General features: G+C 33.8%; 1 protein-coding gene and 1 pseudogene across 1 annotated transcript in view; both read right to left on the reverse strand.

Moving 5' to 3' along the window:
* Nucleotides 1-18496, reverse strand: part of AGPS (alkylglycerone phosphate synthase) — a 132413-nt gene that overhangs the window by 69276 nt on the left and 44641 nt on the right. Inside the window, exons 3-8 of the mRNA XM_061135521.1 lie at nucleotides 16049-16139; nucleotides 12659-12779; nucleotides 12488-12562; nucleotides 11009-11080; nucleotides 9533-9612; nucleotides 8288-8368 (exon numbers count right to left, since the gene is read on the reverse strand). Of these exons, the coding sequence (XP_060991504.1) occupies nucleotides 8288-8368; nucleotides 9533-9612; nucleotides 11009-11080; nucleotides 12488-12562; nucleotides 12659-12779; nucleotides 16049-16139 (520 nt within the window). The remainder of the gene's footprint in view (nucleotides 1-8287; nucleotides 8369-9532; nucleotides 9613-11008; nucleotides 11081-12487; nucleotides 12563-12658; nucleotides 12780-16048; nucleotides 16140-18496) is intronic.
* Nucleotides 14127-15136, reverse strand: LOC133051277 (poly(A) polymerase alpha-like; annotated as a pseudogene).

The raw sequence follows: 18496 nt of genomic DNA on the forward strand, positions 1-18496 counted from the left end.
ATTTTTCACTAAACATTCAATATGTTTATTTAATTTTAAGAGGTAAATAACCACTCATAAATAAGTAGCTTAAATACAAAACTGAACATTAAAATCAAGATTATTAAACCAATATACTTCCCTAACTCCCCAACAATCTTTAGTTATATCCCAACAATCTATATTCATACTATGCTGTGCTCAGTCACGTCTTGACTCTTTGTGACCCCACAGACTGTAGCCTGCCAGTCTCCTCTACCCATGGAATTTTTTATGCAAGAACACTGGAGTGGCATACTATTTCCTACTCCATATTATTTACTCTCAAAAGACTACTGTCTTTCAACTTTTCTGAAGGTAACAAATACACACACACACATACACACACATAGAACTCTTCAAACTAAACAAGAAAAAATCCAATTAAACAATAGACCAAAGATCTTAATAGACATTTCACTGAAAATAGCAAATAATCATATGAAAAGATGTTCCACATCATATGTCATCAGTTCAGTTCAGTTCAGTCGCTCAGTCGTGTCCGACTCTTTGCGACCCCATGAATCACAGCACGCCAGGCCTCCCTGTCCATCACCAACTCCCGAAGTTTACTCAAACCCATGTCCATCGAGTTGGTGATGCCATCCAGCCATCTCATCCTCTATCGTCCCCTTCTCCTGCTGCCCCCAATCCCTCCCAGCATCAGGGTGTTTTCAAATAAGGCAGTTCTTCACATCAGGTGGCCAAAGTATTGGAGTTTCAGCTTCAGCATCAGTCCTTCCAATGAACACCCAGGACTGATCTCTTTTAGGATGGACTGGTTGGATCTCCTTGCAGTCCAAGGGACTCTCAAGAGTCTTCTCCAACACCACAATCCAAAAGCATCAATTTTTCGGTGCTCAGCTTTCTTCACAGTCCAACTCTCACATCCATACATGACCACTGGAAAAACCACAGCCTTGACTAGACGGACCTTTGTTGGCAAAGTAATGTCTCTGCTTTTTAATATGCTAAGTTGGTCATAAATACCAATTAAAACAACAAGATACCACTACACCTCCAAATGAATGGCTCCAAACCAGAATACTGACAATACCAAATGCTGGAGAGGATATGTGGCAGCAGAAACTCTCAGTGCTGGTGGGAATGCAAAATGGCACAGCTACTTTGGAAGACTGACACTTTCTTACAAAACTAAATACACTCTAGCAATCCTACTCCCTCTATTCAGTCAAAGGAGTTGAAAACTTAAGTCCTCATAAAAACCTGCACACAAATGTTTAAAGCAGCTTTATTCGTAAAGTGCCAAAACCTGGAAGCAATCAAGATATCTTTCAGTAGCTTAATGGATAAACTATGGAACATTCAAATAACTGAATATTATTTAGTGCTGAGAAGAAAAAAGCTATCAAACCATGAAAAGACATGGAGGAAACTTAAACATATGATACTAAGTGAAAGAAGCCAATCTGAAAAGGCCACACATTCTATGATTCCAACTGTATGACATTCTGGAAAAGGCAAAACTATGGAAACAAGAAAATTAGTGGACGACTTCCCTGGTGGTCCAGTGGCTAAGACTCTGGGCTCCCAACACAGGGGGGATTGGGTTCGATTCCTGGTCAGGGAACGAGATCCCACATGCTGCATCCAAGAGTTCACATGCCACAGCTAAAGAAGCCACACGGCTGTAACAAATGAATACTGAAGATCCCACATGCTACAACTAAGTCCCGGCACAGCCAAAGAATTAAGTAAATAAATATTAAAAAAAAAAAAAAAAATAGATCAGTGGTTGCCAGAGGTGAGGGGTTGGAGGTGGAAAATAAATAGGAAGAGTACAGAGAACGCAGGGCAGTGAAAATGCTGAGTGATATTATAATGATGGGTACTCAACAATTATTTAAACATCTGTCCAACCCACAAATGGACAGCACCGTGTGCGCACCCTAACATAAACTAAGGACTTTCTGTAATTATGATGTTCCAATGTAGGGTGTCACTGTATCATTTATATGTGGAATCTAAAAAAGCTGAACTCAAAGAAACAGAGCACAGACTGGTGGTTATCATGGGATGACAGGGTGGGGGAAATGTGACGATGTTGGTCAAAAGGTACAAACTTCCAGTTACAACACGAATAAATTCTGAGAATTCAAAAAAAAGAAATCTACCAATCTTGTGAGTGACGTTGATATTGGGGGAGGCTAGGCATGCATGGGGACACAGGCATATAGGAAATTTCTGTACCTCCCTCTCAATTTTGTTTTAAACCTAAAACTGCTCTAAAAAAATATGACAGATATTTTCAGACAAAAGCAGAAAAAGTCATAAACAGCTGACCCACACTAAAGATATAAATATTTAAAACAAGTTTTTCAAGCAGAAAGTATCACCAGATTGAATTAAAGGCATCAAAGGGTAACTAGGGACTTCCCTGGTGGCTCAGTGGTAAAGAACCCACCTGCCAATGAAGGAGATGTGGGTTCGATCCCTGGATTGAGAAGATCCCCTGGAAAAGGAAATGGCAACTCCAATGAGTTGACTGGGAAAACCCATGGACAGAGCAGCCTGAGAGGCTACAGTCCATGGGGTTGCAAGGGTTGGACATGACTAAGCGACAAAAAACAAAACAACGAAGGGTAACTAGACGGGTAAATATAAAAGATGCTTTCTTATTGTTTAAACATCTCTAGATGATGACTCACTATTTCAGTAAAAATTATAAAAGCAGAACACGTGACAATAGCATAGAGATAAGAAACATAATATTCTATGGTTTTTATGCTAAACTCCAAGTATTATATCACACCTTAAAGTAGACTGTTTCAAGTTAAAGATATATATTATAAAACCTGAAACAATCCTTAAAAATAGCAAAAAAGATAAAATGGTATCATTAAACAAAATTCAATCCAAAAAAAGGCAGTAAAAAGTGGAAAAGGAGAAAAAACAGGTAGGTAAGATAAAAAACAAATGGCAAGATGACAGACTTAAACTGAACCATATCAATAAAACACAATCACAGTAAATAGTCTAACCACTGCAATTAAAAGATAGAGACTGTCAGGTTAGATAAAAAGGAAAAACCCAATTGCTTGCTATTTACAAGAAAAGCACTTTAAATATAAAAACATAAATGAGTAGAAAGTTTAAAAATGGAAAAAGGAAAAATATATACCATGCCAACAACAGTGAAAACTGGAATAGCTGTTTTAACATCAGATAAAGTAGACTTCAGAGCAAAAAATACCATCAGAAAGAAGGAAAGTAATTTCATAATAACAAAACTGTTCACTAGTCAAGAAGCTATAACAATCCCAAGCATTTATTCTCCCAATAAGAAAGCTTTAAAATATATGAAGTGAAACTGACAGAACTGCAAGAAAAAATAGATCTACAATAATAACTGGAAGTTTTAATTTCCTATCAATAATTGATATAACAAGTAGACAAAAGAAAAAATTTTTAATACAGAAGACCTAAACAACACTATAAATCAATTTGACTTAATAGAATTTACAGACTACTCCAACCAACAGCAGCAGAAGACAAATTCTTTTCAAGTGTCCATGGAACATTTACAAGGTAGACCATGTTGTAGGCCATGAAACAAGTATCAATTAATTTGATATGCTTTAAGTCATATAAAGAATGTTTTCTGAACACAAGAGCATTAACAGAGAAATCAGTAACAGAAAGATGTTTGAAAAAAATCCCCCAATAATTGGAAACTAAACAACAACATGTAAGTACCAATGGATCAAGGAAAAAAATCAAAAGGGAAGTAGAAAATATTTTGAAATGAATGAAAACGAGAAGACATCAAAATTTGTGGAATGCCACTAAAGCAGTAGTTGGGAGAAATTTATAGTACTGAAAACCTATATTAAAAAGAAAGGCCAAAAAAAAGAAGAAAGGCCTCAGACTTCTCTGGTGGCCCAGGGGATAAGAAGCTGCCTGCCAATGCAGGGAACATAGGTTCCATCTCTGGTCTGGGAAGATTCTATATGCCGTGAGGCAATTAAGCCCAAGTGCCACAACTACTGAGCCCATGGTCCAGAACTGAGTCACAACTACAAAACCCACGTGCTGCAACTACTTAAGTTCGCTAGGCTCTAGAGCCTGCGAGCTGCAACTACTGAGCCTGTGCACTGAAACTACTGAAGTCCACACACCTGGAGCCTTTGCTCCGCAACAAAAAAAGTCACCACAAAAAGAAGCAGGCACACCCCAACAAACAGTAACCCCTGCCTGCTGTTAACTAGAGAAAGCTCATGCAAAGCAACAAAGACCCAGCACAGTCAAAAATAAATAAATAAAATAAATTTTAAAAATCATATTTAAAAATAGAAAGGCCTCAAATCACCTCATCTTCCACCTCAAGACATTAAAAAAAAGCCTTTGACAAAATCCAAAATTCACTCCTAATATAAAACACTCTATTTTCTGTTCTAGGTTCTTTGTATTTTCACATGGAATTTATAATCACCTTATCAATTTCTTTTTAAAAAAAAAGTCTCCTGGGATTTTGATTGGGATTGCATCAATTCTATACATCAGTTTGGGGAGAACCAATAATAATACTGAATCTTCTGACCCACGAACATGGTATAGCTTTAGGTTTATGTTAGGTCTGTTTATTTCTCTCAGCTGGGTCTTGCAGTTTTTGGTGTTCAAGTATTTCATATCTTTTCAAAAATTTTTAATATATTTATTTGACTGCTCTGGGTCTTAGTTGCATCATGCAAGGTCTTTTATTGCAGCATGTGGAATCTACTTCTGTGACCAGGGATCGAATCCCAGCTCCCTGTATTGGGAGCATGGAGTTTTAACCACTGGACCACCAGAGAAGTCCCAGTATTTCATATTTTTAATAGATTTGTCCTTAAGTATTATATGTATATTTTACAATATAAGTGGTATTTTAAAAGTTTCCAATTTCTGATTTTTTATTAGTATACAGAAATAAAATTGATTTGTGTGTATAGCTTTTATATCTAGCAATCTTACTAAATTTACTAACTAGTTCTTAAAGTTTTAGCTCCCATTAGATTTACCACATACAAGATCATGTCCTTTGTGAATAAAGACAATTTTACTTCTTTCTTTCCAATCTGTATGCCTTTATTTCTTACTTTAAAAAATGTAAGCAGTTTTGTTGAGGTTTTTACACCCCACCCCTATAAAAAAATAGGATATGTGCTTTGATTTTAATAAAATTATAGGATTTTTAAACAAACTTACAGTGACAAAAAGCTTATCAGAGATTGACAGGGATATAGTAAAGATGAGATGGGGAGAAATATAAAGAGATCAAGAGGAAGCTTTTGGGGTTGGTTGGTGCATGTGTTCTACATCTTGACTGCAGTAATGGTTTCATGCTTGTAGTCATATACCAAACCTTATCAAGTTGCACATTTTAAATAACTGCAATTTACTATGTGACAATTATATCTCAATGAAACTATTATGAAACAAAACAAAAGAAAATGACTCAAGATTTTAGCTCAAGCTGCCCAAAGAATTGAACTATCACCAACTAGGATTGAGAAGGCTACAGAATAAGCAAATTGTGGAGTGAAAACTGAAATTCAATTTTTAAAATATTGAGTTTAAAATGTCTATTACATATACAAGTGGAGATATCAACTAAGCAAGTGGATGTACAAGTCTAGAATTCAAGAAAGAAGTCTGAGGTGATACAAATATTGGAGTCTGGCATATAGAAGGAATATTTAAAATCAGCTATGCTTGAATGAATTGAATGAAGCAAACAGTACCCAGTAAAAATTAGTGAAATAAATAAAAGTTCTAAGCACTTTACATTATTAACTTATTTCATCTCAACAAAAACTTTATGAAACAGGAATCATTATTTCCATTTTATAGATAAAGAAATTGAGGCATAGAGAAATGCATCCAGAGGTGGGGAAAATAGTAAGTCATATATCTCCAGACTACTAACTAGTAAAATTAAGTAGCCAAAGAATTAATAAATGTAGAAACAAATTCCCAAAACCCATAACTGACATTTAGTGACCTCCCTTAAATTTCACACATATTAAAATCAATGTAATTTACAAGTTAAAAAGATGAAAATCTGTGCTACCCAACTACTATATTTGTGTCATTTAAAAACTTTTAGAATGAAAAAGCAGCAAGTTTTAAGTCAGTTACCTCAGCTGAAGAACAAACTGAAGGATACAGAAGCATAAGTGATGAAGAACCTGAACTAGGATCAATACAGCCATAGAAACTATATTAAAGTCTACCAGAGGCAAAAAGAAATGTTCTATGTTGGCATTTAAGGAAATGAACTAGTAAGTAAAATATTAAAAGTTCCTAGTCTAGTAAAATGTCATTTAAATTTCAAGGAAATATGTTCCTTGCATTTTAATTCTAACCTTTAAAAAAAAATCTTGGAAAGGTTAAAATACTACATCAAATGCTGAAATAAAGGATATAAAATTACAGACATGAAAGGCCATTCTTTGTCATAAAAAAAAAAAAAAACTGCTGTGTTGACAATGCCTCTCAGAGTAACAGAAGACTAAACAGGTCTTTTTACAGTGTTTTTCGTTAAATGCTATTATTCAACCCATGAAGTTAATTATAAAGTATAATAATTAACAAATCTAATTACCTTGAATTTATAAAACCCTGACTTACTGAAGATCTTTAATGCCTCAATGAATATGTTCAATCTTATCTAGTTCTCTGTACCTCAGTGCATTAAATTAAAAAAAAGAAAAGTTTAATAATTTTTTTCAAAGCCTTTCATCCATAATTGATCACTGGACAACCCACTCCAGTATTCTTACTGGGATAATCCCATGGACAGAGGAGCCTGGCAGGCTACAGTCGATAGGGTTGCAGAGTCAAACATGACTGAACAACCGAGCCTGCACACGCACACACACACACCAACTGCCTTCAACTCTTTACCATGAAATAAGGGAAAAGATAGTAAAGAGAAGATCAACAAGCATGTCACATCTCTATGTTCTGTTAAAAGACAGGAAGGAGGGGGTCTCTGTAATCCAAACTGAACAAAACATTCAGCTCATCATTAGCAAACTGGACTTTCTAATTCTGTTTGCAAAAGCTAAGTTACAATTATCTTGGCCATATTTTAAAGGGCTGAAGGAACCAATACATTTTAATAATGATCTGCTTAGAATCCAGGAGGAGAACCTCAAGTTTCCTAAAATTCATTAGGATCCTAAAAGTATATAAGGAGTTTCACTTATTCATGAGATAAGCAGTTTTCAGCAAAATTATTCACTGAAAATTTCAATGAACAGAGAATGCCAACCAACTGATCAAATTTATTAATTTCTGAAAATTCTATGTCCAACTTACTCTATTTTGCTCCATTTTTACTACTTTATTTCAGGTAGCTATCAGCCCTTGCCCAAATTAGTGCAGCAGCCACTTTATCTGCCTTTATGTGTCCATCCATCCTCCACACAGTAGCATAAAAGAACTATCTAAGTGCAAAGGTAAAGTTCAAACTTTATGATTTAACCTCTTCATGTTGTCCTGGCTTCATCCTCTACCACTACTAAATGTATGAAAGAAAGTGAAAGTCGCTCAGTCGTGTCCAACTCTTTGAGACCCCATGGACTGTATAGTCCATGGAATTCTCCTGGCCAGAATACTGGAGTGGGTAGCCTTTCCCTTCTCCAGGGGATCTTCCCAACCCAGGGATCAAACCCAGGTCTCCTGCATTGCAGGCAGATTCTCTACCAGCTGAACCACAAGGGAAGCCCAACTATATATATATACTCATCCAGAATACAAACACCAAGAAATGTGTGTTCTCCGATATACACAGCCTAGATCCCAGCCGTACTCAACTACCTGCAGATCCCCTCAAGCAACAGCTGCCTATAAACCTTCCACACGTGCTGCTTCCTCCGACTGGATTGTTCGCCCCACACCCATATTTCCTTTTCACTCTGATTTATCCTGAAGTTTCATTTTAAATGCCAAGCTCTCTATGATACCGTCTTCAACTCCTCCCCTTTGAACCTCATTTGATGAGCCTTAACATCCCATATTTAGCCTTCTTCTAGCAATTCTCATTGAGTTATATTGTCTATTTACCGAATTTTCTGTCATAATATAATACAAGCTTTCCAAGGGTAAGAGATGGGTGTCTTATTCACTATGGAGTTCACAGCATCTAGTTCAATACCTGACCCACAACAAAAACGGAAAAATCTCAGTCAGTGAACATACTGTGAAAGGTACTTTTTTCAGAGGGCACACATAGCGGTTTTGAAAATCTTAAATAACATACCTGTCTTTCCAATTCTTGTCCTGTTATGCCAGCCTCTACATGAGCTGTCAGATTGTTTTCATCAACCCAGAGGATACGATTCTGTTGCAAAAGAAGAAAGAAGTCTCATCTCCATGAACAGACACTTTCTCAGGAAATACAACTTCCTAACTCTAAGCAGCAAGTGACAAGATGGAAATGAAGTAGCAGCACCCACACTAGAAGGCCCCACTCGTCCCTGCCTACACATCACAGAGCTGGTAACACAGGCAGTATAATGCACAGGAGCTGGTTTAAAACATGGACACTCATAAAAGGAGGAAGAAGGTTTCAGATTAAATGAGACTAAAAGAAACCACCAAAATCTAACATGAATCCCTATTCATACAATGAACTATAAAATAAAGACAGTTTTGAGATAACTGGAAAATGAATGTGGACTGGATACTAAATGACATAAGGATTTACTTTTAATTTTGTCAGAAGGGATAACATAGTGAGAAAAAGTCCTTTTAAAAAGAAATACACAGAAATATTTGGTATAAAGTAGTATGCCATCAGGATTTCCTTTAAAAATATTAGAGGAAAAAAGATAAAGTCAGTATGACAAAATGTAAATAATTAGAGACTAGAAATATTATTCTCTCAACTTTGATGCTTAAAAATTTCAATAAAATCATAAATATTAAAGTTTTTTTTATAATAAAGGATTATAGAAGCAGGAGTACTGTTGACTATATGAAGATCAAGTTCATACCCAAACTAAAACTTTAAAATAGCACAAAGGCCAACTCTTAGACCATAATGAACCAAAATTTCAAAAAATAATCCTAAAATTTATTAGTTCCTTTACTAATTTTAAGTTAATCTTAAAATTAATTAGCCCCTCTGTTCTTCCAAAAGCAAAGTGCAATAGCATTAGTAAAAATTTGGGAAACAAGTAAGTTCTGATGACTCAAATTAACATTAACTAATATTATTTATTTTTTAATAATACAAATCAGGTCATCTATTGTATCACAATTCAATCCATGCTTCTCAAATTGTCAACTTCATATGTTAATTTGGTAGAATTCATCAAGGTATATGACTAAGTAAGCGTGACCTTAGCTTTTAGAGATCTGAAAACAAAGATAAAATATAATGATGAAAAAAAATTTAAACAAAATGGACAATATACCTTTTTAAAAACAACTAAGACTGAGCCATAAAGAAAACTTTTAAAACCAAACACTATCTTCAAACACATCTTAAGTTATCATATACCATTTGTGAAGTGTCTAAAGAAATAATTGTTCTTGTCTCATCTGCAGGACACATCAGGCCATATGAAACACTTGTTCCTCCTGCCAAAATAGAAGACAATAACTATGTTTAAATATTATTTTTTAGCTACATATCTAGGCAAATCCCTAATACAAAGTATACAAATAGGCCCACTAGGAAAAATACCTATTTCTACTTTGCAAAATGTAATTGGCAAATACTAACACACTAAAAGTAAACTCACCTTTATTTTATGGTGCGTGCCAAAATGAAGAAATATTATGGAGCTGAAAGCAATGGGACATGGCTCCATCCCTTGGGCACACTCAAATGAAGCCCCTAACAATTTGTGGAACTCCAAAAACATAATTAGAGAAGTTCTAAGCTAATGATTACTGTGGAGAGACAGCATAAAAGAAAAAAACACCCATCCTATACAACTAGAGACACCATTTTCTCCTATCATATTTATGAGATTCACTTATCATTTAAAATACTATATTTCCATACAAAAAGACCTCAACAAATTACAATATATTCCTTAACATTTGTTGTCAAAGGAAAAATGCTTTCTTGATATATAGAACAATATAGTAGTCTCAATTCTTAACCAGATCTGTATAATCATATAGCAGAATAAAATTCTAATTGGTACTTTCATATGTTTTGGACAGAATACACATGGAAATCATCTTGGTAAGTCACAAGGTAAGAATTATAGGGGCTATTTACCTACAAGGTTCAGCTTAATTTTTCAAGGTATGATAATATTAAGAACATGGCTATGACCAGTGAACACTATTTCTTGTCAAAGTCATTTGAAATCAGAAAACTATTTCATTAAAAGCGGCACTGTAATGCCTTTTGTACATGATTTCAACAGGAAGTATCAGCTGAAGAAGGTGTCTGGAACTTATGATGTGTAGGGGTCCCATTTCCATTCCATTAATGCCAATTCAGTCAGTGAAGGCAACCTCCTTTGGCTTGTGGAAGTTGTTAAAACAATATGGCTGATGAATGATCAAAAGAGATTAAATTTGCCTTAAAATGTAAAATAATGTTAATTTTCAGTATTAAAAGATACTATTCATTTGGTCGTCACTGTCCTGGTTGATCTTTTACATATGCATATCCCTCCTCAAAGATTTATGTTGGGTATAGTTAGTCTTTGAAAAAATAATACTCTCTCCATTAAGATAAAGGTTAGAAAGTAATTACTAAAGAAGGAACTCTTATTTAGGCAGTAAGTCAGAGCTTCAGTTAGAATCTATATGGGAAAGAAGCCATGAGCTAGGGTAAATCATATCTCAAACAGTTTAGGTAGATCTACTGAGAACAGAAATGAAAAGCATAAGCCAATTTTTCAGGATAACCATATCACAACTATAAGAATGCTTGTTTTCAGTGGGAATGCACAAATATTTAAAATAGAACAACTTTACATCACATTAAAATTCAAAAAGGCACAATACCTACCACCAATTGGTATGATACAAAGGTTATATTTGCACGCTAGATTCACAATCTTAACTACATCATCATGACATGCTGTTGAAAAAAGGGAAAATAAATTAATCCCGAACATGAAAAAAATCTGTATAATACTGCAATACAAGGGTCTAAAGTGCAATACAACTTCTCCTTCATTTATTCACTCATGAACACATTAAATCACTATCCTAAAACTATTTTTATCTTTAACTTTTCATTTTTTAATAGTTTTAGACATTTTTCAGTTTAAATATCTACACAGCATACACACATACACAATATATGGTGCGTAGATACTCAAACTGCAAGATGAGAAAGCCACCTCCACTGTATGGAATACCACATTGTCTCAAATTGCCTTAGTGTCTCAAAACTTGCCCTCATGCAAAGAAAAACTTGAATTTTATTACCCAATGGAAATTTACATTAAAGTTTAACAAAGACCTCAGTGAAATGACAACATGTTGTGAAACAAACTATTCCCAAGAAGTTCTTATATTGAAAGAGTCAACAGAACAAAATTTTGATTTAGGCATCAATACACTACTCAAACTGATTATTTTCTTCCTGGGTATGTCAACCTCCTTCCTATCACAAAATTAAAGCAGGACTTTTCCCTCAGATACTCCCTGAAAAGGAAAAAGATCACATCTAAGAACTAAAAATCCATATATGAGGTAATTTTTTGAAAAATAAAACACTCTATATACTCCTTTTATGGAGTGTGAAGAGAAAAATGGATGAGAAGATTGGCAGAACTTCTTACAAGGTAATTATGGACAGTAAGGAGCAATATACTTATTCTGCTTTAAATTTTCTGCTACAAGAGATGGATATAAAGATCATACATAAAAATATAGGGCCTAATCATCAGTAAGAGCAAAATAACAGCAGAAAGCTCATCCACCTTCCATCTCAAGTCAAATCCCTAAATGAAATTATTTTCTCAAAATTTAATTATTTATATCAAAGACAGTATCTGTATTAAACAACTTGCTTCATTATTTGAACACCATTAGTTTTTAGCCTACAAGTTGCTATCAACAAAGTACTCTTATTAGTTTGCAGTAATCAATTATCTTAACTAAAAGTTTCTAGGCATCTGAATATATCATTGATTGATAATAATTTTATTAAGCTTTCAAATTAGCCAAAAATATATTTTTCTACTGACTTCTTAAAAGGCTATGTACATATTAAATGAAGATTTAGTCATCAACAACAAAATTAATCATTAAAACCATTCAAGATGATCATATTAAGAATTATATGATCTTCAGTAAACTCTAAAAATATAGCTATATAGCTATATTTCTATATATATATTTATCTATATAGCTATCTAAAATACAGCTTTCTATATTTTTTACAGCTCTTATGTTTAAAAGTACATATTTCCAACACTAAATTTACTTAAAATTTAACAATACTAAATTAATAATACAAAGAAAAACAGGAACTTACTTGGCCATAAAACTATATCAGGAATTCTCTGAAACATTCCTTCCCTGAGCAAAAATATCTCATGAAGACAATGACCTGTTTTGTGGTTTAAAAAAGAAAATGTAAAAATATCTTAAAATTAAAGGAAATTTAAAACTTAGAACTAAATAGGATTTATATGAAGTTGCTTACCATGAGCTCTAAATACTCGATCATCTGCTTCTTGTGAATATGAAATATTAGTTTCTTTAAGGTCATGAAGAAAATCTTCATTTACAATAGAAGGAGGTGTATCACTAGGATTTAAGGATGCCTAGAAAATAAAATTGTTTTTTTTGACTTATTTCTAGAAAATAAAAATTTGAAATGTTACAGAGAAGTGACTATAAAACATGGATTTTTTTTTTACATCTGAACTAGGACAGAAGCATAGAAAAATAATAAATAATATATATGGAAACCAACTCTGTGACAGTAAGCAATTACAAATGGTCTGGAAAACCACTTTCTGTAACACAAGTTGTAAGACTCTTATGTTTTCTCTTTTACTTCTAAGTCCCACCTTTTCATTATTTCTAAAGTCTACAATTAAGGGGACTTCCCTGACAGTCCAGTGGTTAAGACTTCATGCTTTCACTGCAAGAGGCATAGGTTCAATCCTTGATCAGAGAACTAATAAGTAAGATCCCCTATGCCACATGGTGTGGCCAAAAACAAATATAATAAAAACAAAGATCACAATTAAGACAGCAAAGTCTCAAATCTTCAATTTTAAACTAGGAAGACTGGGATATAGATAGTTAACTTCTGCATTATCTATATTTCATCTGTAGATAAAATTTATCATTTCAGAATGATCAGCAAAAAGCCTCCCAATAAGAAGTAAACCCATTTTTATAGGCTCTCTTTAAAACTCACAACATAAACTTGATACTTAATTTCAACTAACAAGTATTCAACTTTAAAGCTATGTGACATTGGCTCACCCAACTTCTTTGAGCCTTGGTATCTTCAACTATTAAATGACATTATCACCATCAAATTTATACAACTGCCATAAGGAAGGAGAGTTAAATATGGTAATTTTTGTGAAAAGCACCTATTATCATGACTAGCATATAGGAAGAGTTCTATAAATGGCTAACGAAATCTGTTATGTTAAAAAAGCTATGGTATAGTATTTGGAAAAAATAAAATATAAGAATATGTAAAGAAAAATATTTACATAGCCTTTAAATATCTTATTAATGCTCTTTATTTAATGTTCAATTATATAATAAATATTTCTTGCACGTGTGCTATAGGGCCCTGGTGATACAGCAGTGAGTTAAACCCCAAAAATTTTAAAACTCTTGTCCTCATGGGATTAACCTGTACTGAAAAGAAATGACCAAAAGAACCCTGATGAAACATACAGATTACTAATTTTGTTAACTTACTGAAAATTGAAATGGCTTAAAACAGAAAAAAAGAAGTGCATGTAAAACTAGTAAAATTTCTGAATATGACATATAGATCGTATCAGTGTCAAAAAAAAAAGTAAAACAAATAGTCACAATACAGAAAAAGAAGATGGTTATTTTGAGACATTAGTCTGCCATCAGTTAGTCAGCTCTCTTAATAAAGTCGCATTCGTTGCCTCAAAAAAAAAGGAAATAGATTTTTTTTTCAGTGTCTACAATCAATTTTATTTTAATATAATCTAAACACATACCATTTAGAAAATACCAAGAAAAATTTATGTACAAGAGTTGATGCTGTTGCATTTGGATAAAGCTGGCAAGTTCTTGCTACTAGCATAGCCCAGGAAACACCACAGAGGAAACCTAATATATTGGAATAGATGTTGTGGCGTTTGGCCCACAGTTTGATAGCTCTCAGGGTTAACCTGAAGTTGTCAATGTTTGGTACTAGATGTAAAATTTCATCAGTTACCCTGCAACTGTTAGGACTTCTTATACATCTTATATCTAAATTTTTAAGCAGACTATCATCTCTTAAGTTCAAGTCTTCTGGAATAGTCTGCAGTGCTAATCTGGCAAACAAAATATCAATCTCTATCCCATCAAAACACAGTTTGATAACTGGTACAAATGCCTCTTCAACAGCTCTTAAATCTTTTACTTCTTCCTGTAATTTCAACTTATCACAGAATGAGGTGAAAAAATCACTTCAATCAACATGTCTTTGTGCAACACACAATGCATCAGTATCAGCACCTTTTGTATGTACTCCTGATCTATAAGAGCCAAATGTAAACATTTTCTTGCTTTCACTGATTTCTCGTATCCACTCTTTTACCAGATTATTTAATTTTCCCAAAATTAAAATCCTGCGCTGCAGTTCCTTCCTCAAAGGAACCCCAAAGGGCTTCAGAGTCTCAACTAGCTTCTTTGTGAGTAGGCAGTCAGTCTCCTTGGGGGCTGCTAAGCTGATGGGAGAAGTAATGCCATAGTGCTTCTGTGGCAGCTGTGTTTGCTGTGATCCTTGTGTTGTAATTGGGGCACCGCCCCGGTCACTCCCTCCCGCAACCTCCCGCCCGGGCTGCCGCAGCCCGGGGCAGGATCCACTGAGGCGGGAGGGAGGGGCCGGGGGGCCTGCCGTAGCCCTGAGGCCTACCCCACTCCCTCCGCTGTAAGCGCTTCTCCTCCTTCCCCTTCTTCCTGACATGGTGCCGAGCAACCACAGCAAGTTAGAAGAGATTTTTTAAAGAAAGGTTAAAAGAATTTGGTTTGGGAGAGATAGGAATTAGATGTTTAGTTTAATTAAGTACAAGAATAAAATGTAACTGTGGACTGATAAATAAAACAAGCACTCACTGAATACCTACAGTCCTCAATAATATGTTGAATATAGTGGATAATATACTATAAATCATAGCCTCTGCACTTACAGAAGTTATACACAAAGGGATATACAGAATACTATACCATAGTAAGTAATAAATAATAAATATTATAATTATATAAAGAAATGCTATTTCATCAGCTTAATACAGTTTAAAGGTTTTTAACTGCCCTGTCAGAAAAGTGATACTACAAGAGCAAACTAAAATTCTCTATCACTCATATCTTAATCAAAATTCTATTTTCAATCTTTGAATATTCTAAATGTTTTGATAGTAATATAATATTACATTTTTATTTTAAATTATTCTATATAAATCCTAGATTACTGTCAGTTCATTACAAAATGTAAAAATAACAGCAACTTATTTTTTGGTAACAAAGTGCTCTCACAGAATTAATTCATTTGAACTTCACTACTACTTGTGACACATAGAACTGACACTTATGACTCTCATTTCTCCTATGAAGATAACTGAGGCTCACAGAGTTTAAAAGTTTGAGATAAATCTCAAGATAAATGCTGAGATTAGTCTCTACACCCGTGATGCTAAAAAACAACAACAAAAAAACACCCCTAGAAAGTCTAACAAGGCCAATCAAACTAACAAAAAGAAGGACAAATATATTAAAGCAACTGTAACAAATTATAAAGATAAGTTTAATTAATTTAGGATTAACCACACATATATATACACTCAATTAAGAATATTATTAGTTGTTTTTATTTGCTTACTTTAGAGGTAGTTTTATGCTCCACATTTATTCCAAGGGTATTTTGGATCCACTCTCTAAAAGTTGGCAATACCATGCCACTAAGAGGGTACCTAAGGTAAAAAGAAGCAAAATATTAGAGAAAAGTATCTTCATGTCAATTCAAATCTTAGATTCTGTTTCTAGCAGAGGTCAAGTGGTTGCTATCAAACCAACCCTCCCACATATAATGATAAGCTCTGGACAAAAAAAAAAAAACCTAATTGAGGACAGTATAGATAACCCAATGATAGGCAAAAATAGGGGGTAAGAAGAAAACAGCACCACATAAGTTTCCAGTTTCAACAGGTTTCAGCCTAAGGGAAAGTTCCAGTACACAGAGTACCATAGAAAGAATAAAGAATGCGAGAATGCAAAAACCCTATAGTATTCCTGGCTTTAAGAAACATTGGATGATGTTTGCAGTGAACACAGCATCTGGCAAGAGCACAGGAAAATCACACAAATCCAGGAGTTAGAGAGAGACTTGTATATAAACTCTGTCCAAATGTCCTGCTGGCCTTGAATAACAAGTGTATGGAGCACACTCTAAGCAGCCCAGTTAAGCTTAAAAGAACTGAATACATAATTCAGCTGCTCACCATCGCAGAAGTAAACCTGAGGTAACTCAAGTTAATTGCTTGGTTTAAAAACAACAACAAAAAAAGCCTTTTCAGACATGTAACAGAATACAGACTTTCCTCAACATATCAGTAACAATGTCCAAGATATACTTTCAAAATTATTAGACATAAACAACCAACAAAGTGTTATCCATAATTAAGAGAAAAGGCAATCAATAAGAAACCCCAAGATGATCCAAAACATTGGAAATAGCACACAAGGATTTGAAAACAGTTATAACCACACTAAAGGACAAAAGGGAAAATATGTTAGCAGTGAATAAGAGAAAATAAATCTCAGCAGAGAAATAGAAATTATTTTAAAAAACAGAAATTCTATAATTAAATTGAAATAAACATTCATTGGAGGAACTCAAGAACAGACCAGAGATGTCAGTGAACTTATAGTTAGAGCAATAAAACATATATAATCTAAACAACAAAGAAAATAGAAAAAAATAAATGGAGCTGCAGGGACCTGTGGAACAATAGAAAAATACTAACATATATATATAAATGGAGACCCAAGAACAAGAGGAAAAGGAATAAAAAAAAAAAAGTATTTGAAGAAATAATAACAGAAAGTTTCCAAATCTGATGAAAGATGTAAGTTTAGAAATTAAAGAAAGTCAGAGAACTCTAGAAGATAAATGCAGAGGCACATCACAGTCAAATTGCAACTTAAAAAACAAAGAGAAAAAGAGAAAGACATCTTAAAAGTATCTAGAGAAAAATGACATACTACACATAATGTAATAATAACATTATGACTGCCTTCTCATCAGAAAGTCCAGGAAAAAAAAAAAAAAGAAAATCCAGAAAATTACTGAACAACATTTTTCAAGTGCTGAAAGGAAAAGAATGCCAACTTAGAATTTTATATCTGGTAAAAGGTATCCTTCAAGAACAAAAGTAAAACAAAGAGCTCTTCAGATGAATAAGAGAACTAAGAGCCAGCACACCTACACTACAAGAAACGCCAGAGGAACGTGTACAGGCTGAGGGAGTGTAACACTAAATGTACTGTCTTCACAATGGAATAATGATGGAAAGAGTACAAATGCGAGCAAATATAATTGACTACTCTTGATTTCTTTAAAATGTGTATTACTTTTAAAAATTACAATACTGTATGATGAAGTGATAGAACTATAAACCGTATCATGATGTGATAACCACAAACAGAACAGGGAATAGTAAATAAACCATATCTGCAAGGTGCTGGTATTTTACATAAAGTGCTACAAGACATTTAAAACACAAAAGAACTCTACAGAGCAGGAAGGTATGAAAAAAAATAGATCTGCTACTCAAATTTTGTTTCCTCTTATCTTCTAACCCAAATTCTATTTAAATAAGTTTATATGAATCATGAACATTATTTCACATACACAAGAAGTCCTAAACTGTATATATATGAGACCGATGCAGAAAACTCAAGTGCTTAGAGGGGTAACTTTTCAGTTTTAGAAATATTTATCAGAGATGGCAAAATATTAAGTGCTAGAAATAAAGAGATAAATATCCACCATCCAGTCTCAGGGTTAGGATTAGGTTTAGGGGTTAGTGGTTGGGTTTAGGATTAGGGTAGTAAAGAAGGCTGATGTGCAAACATAATATTCCAATGTGTTATAAAGCAGTAATAAAATAACACTCAGAACAAACCAAAGCAAATTTTAAAACGTTTACTTTAAAATGGTCAAATTTTCATTTTAGTAAACAGGTATTATCATGTGCCAGGTTTTGTTTTAAGTTTGTTACGTATATTAACTTATGATAATGTTATGAAGTTGATATTACTCCATTTT

The sequence above is a fragment of the Dama dama genome, chromosome 33 (assembly GCF_033118175.1).
Source record: "Dama dama isolate Ldn47 chromosome 33, ASM3311817v1, whole genome shotgun sequence".
NCBI lineage: Eukaryota > Metazoa > Chordata > Mammalia > Artiodactyla > Cervidae > Dama > Dama dama.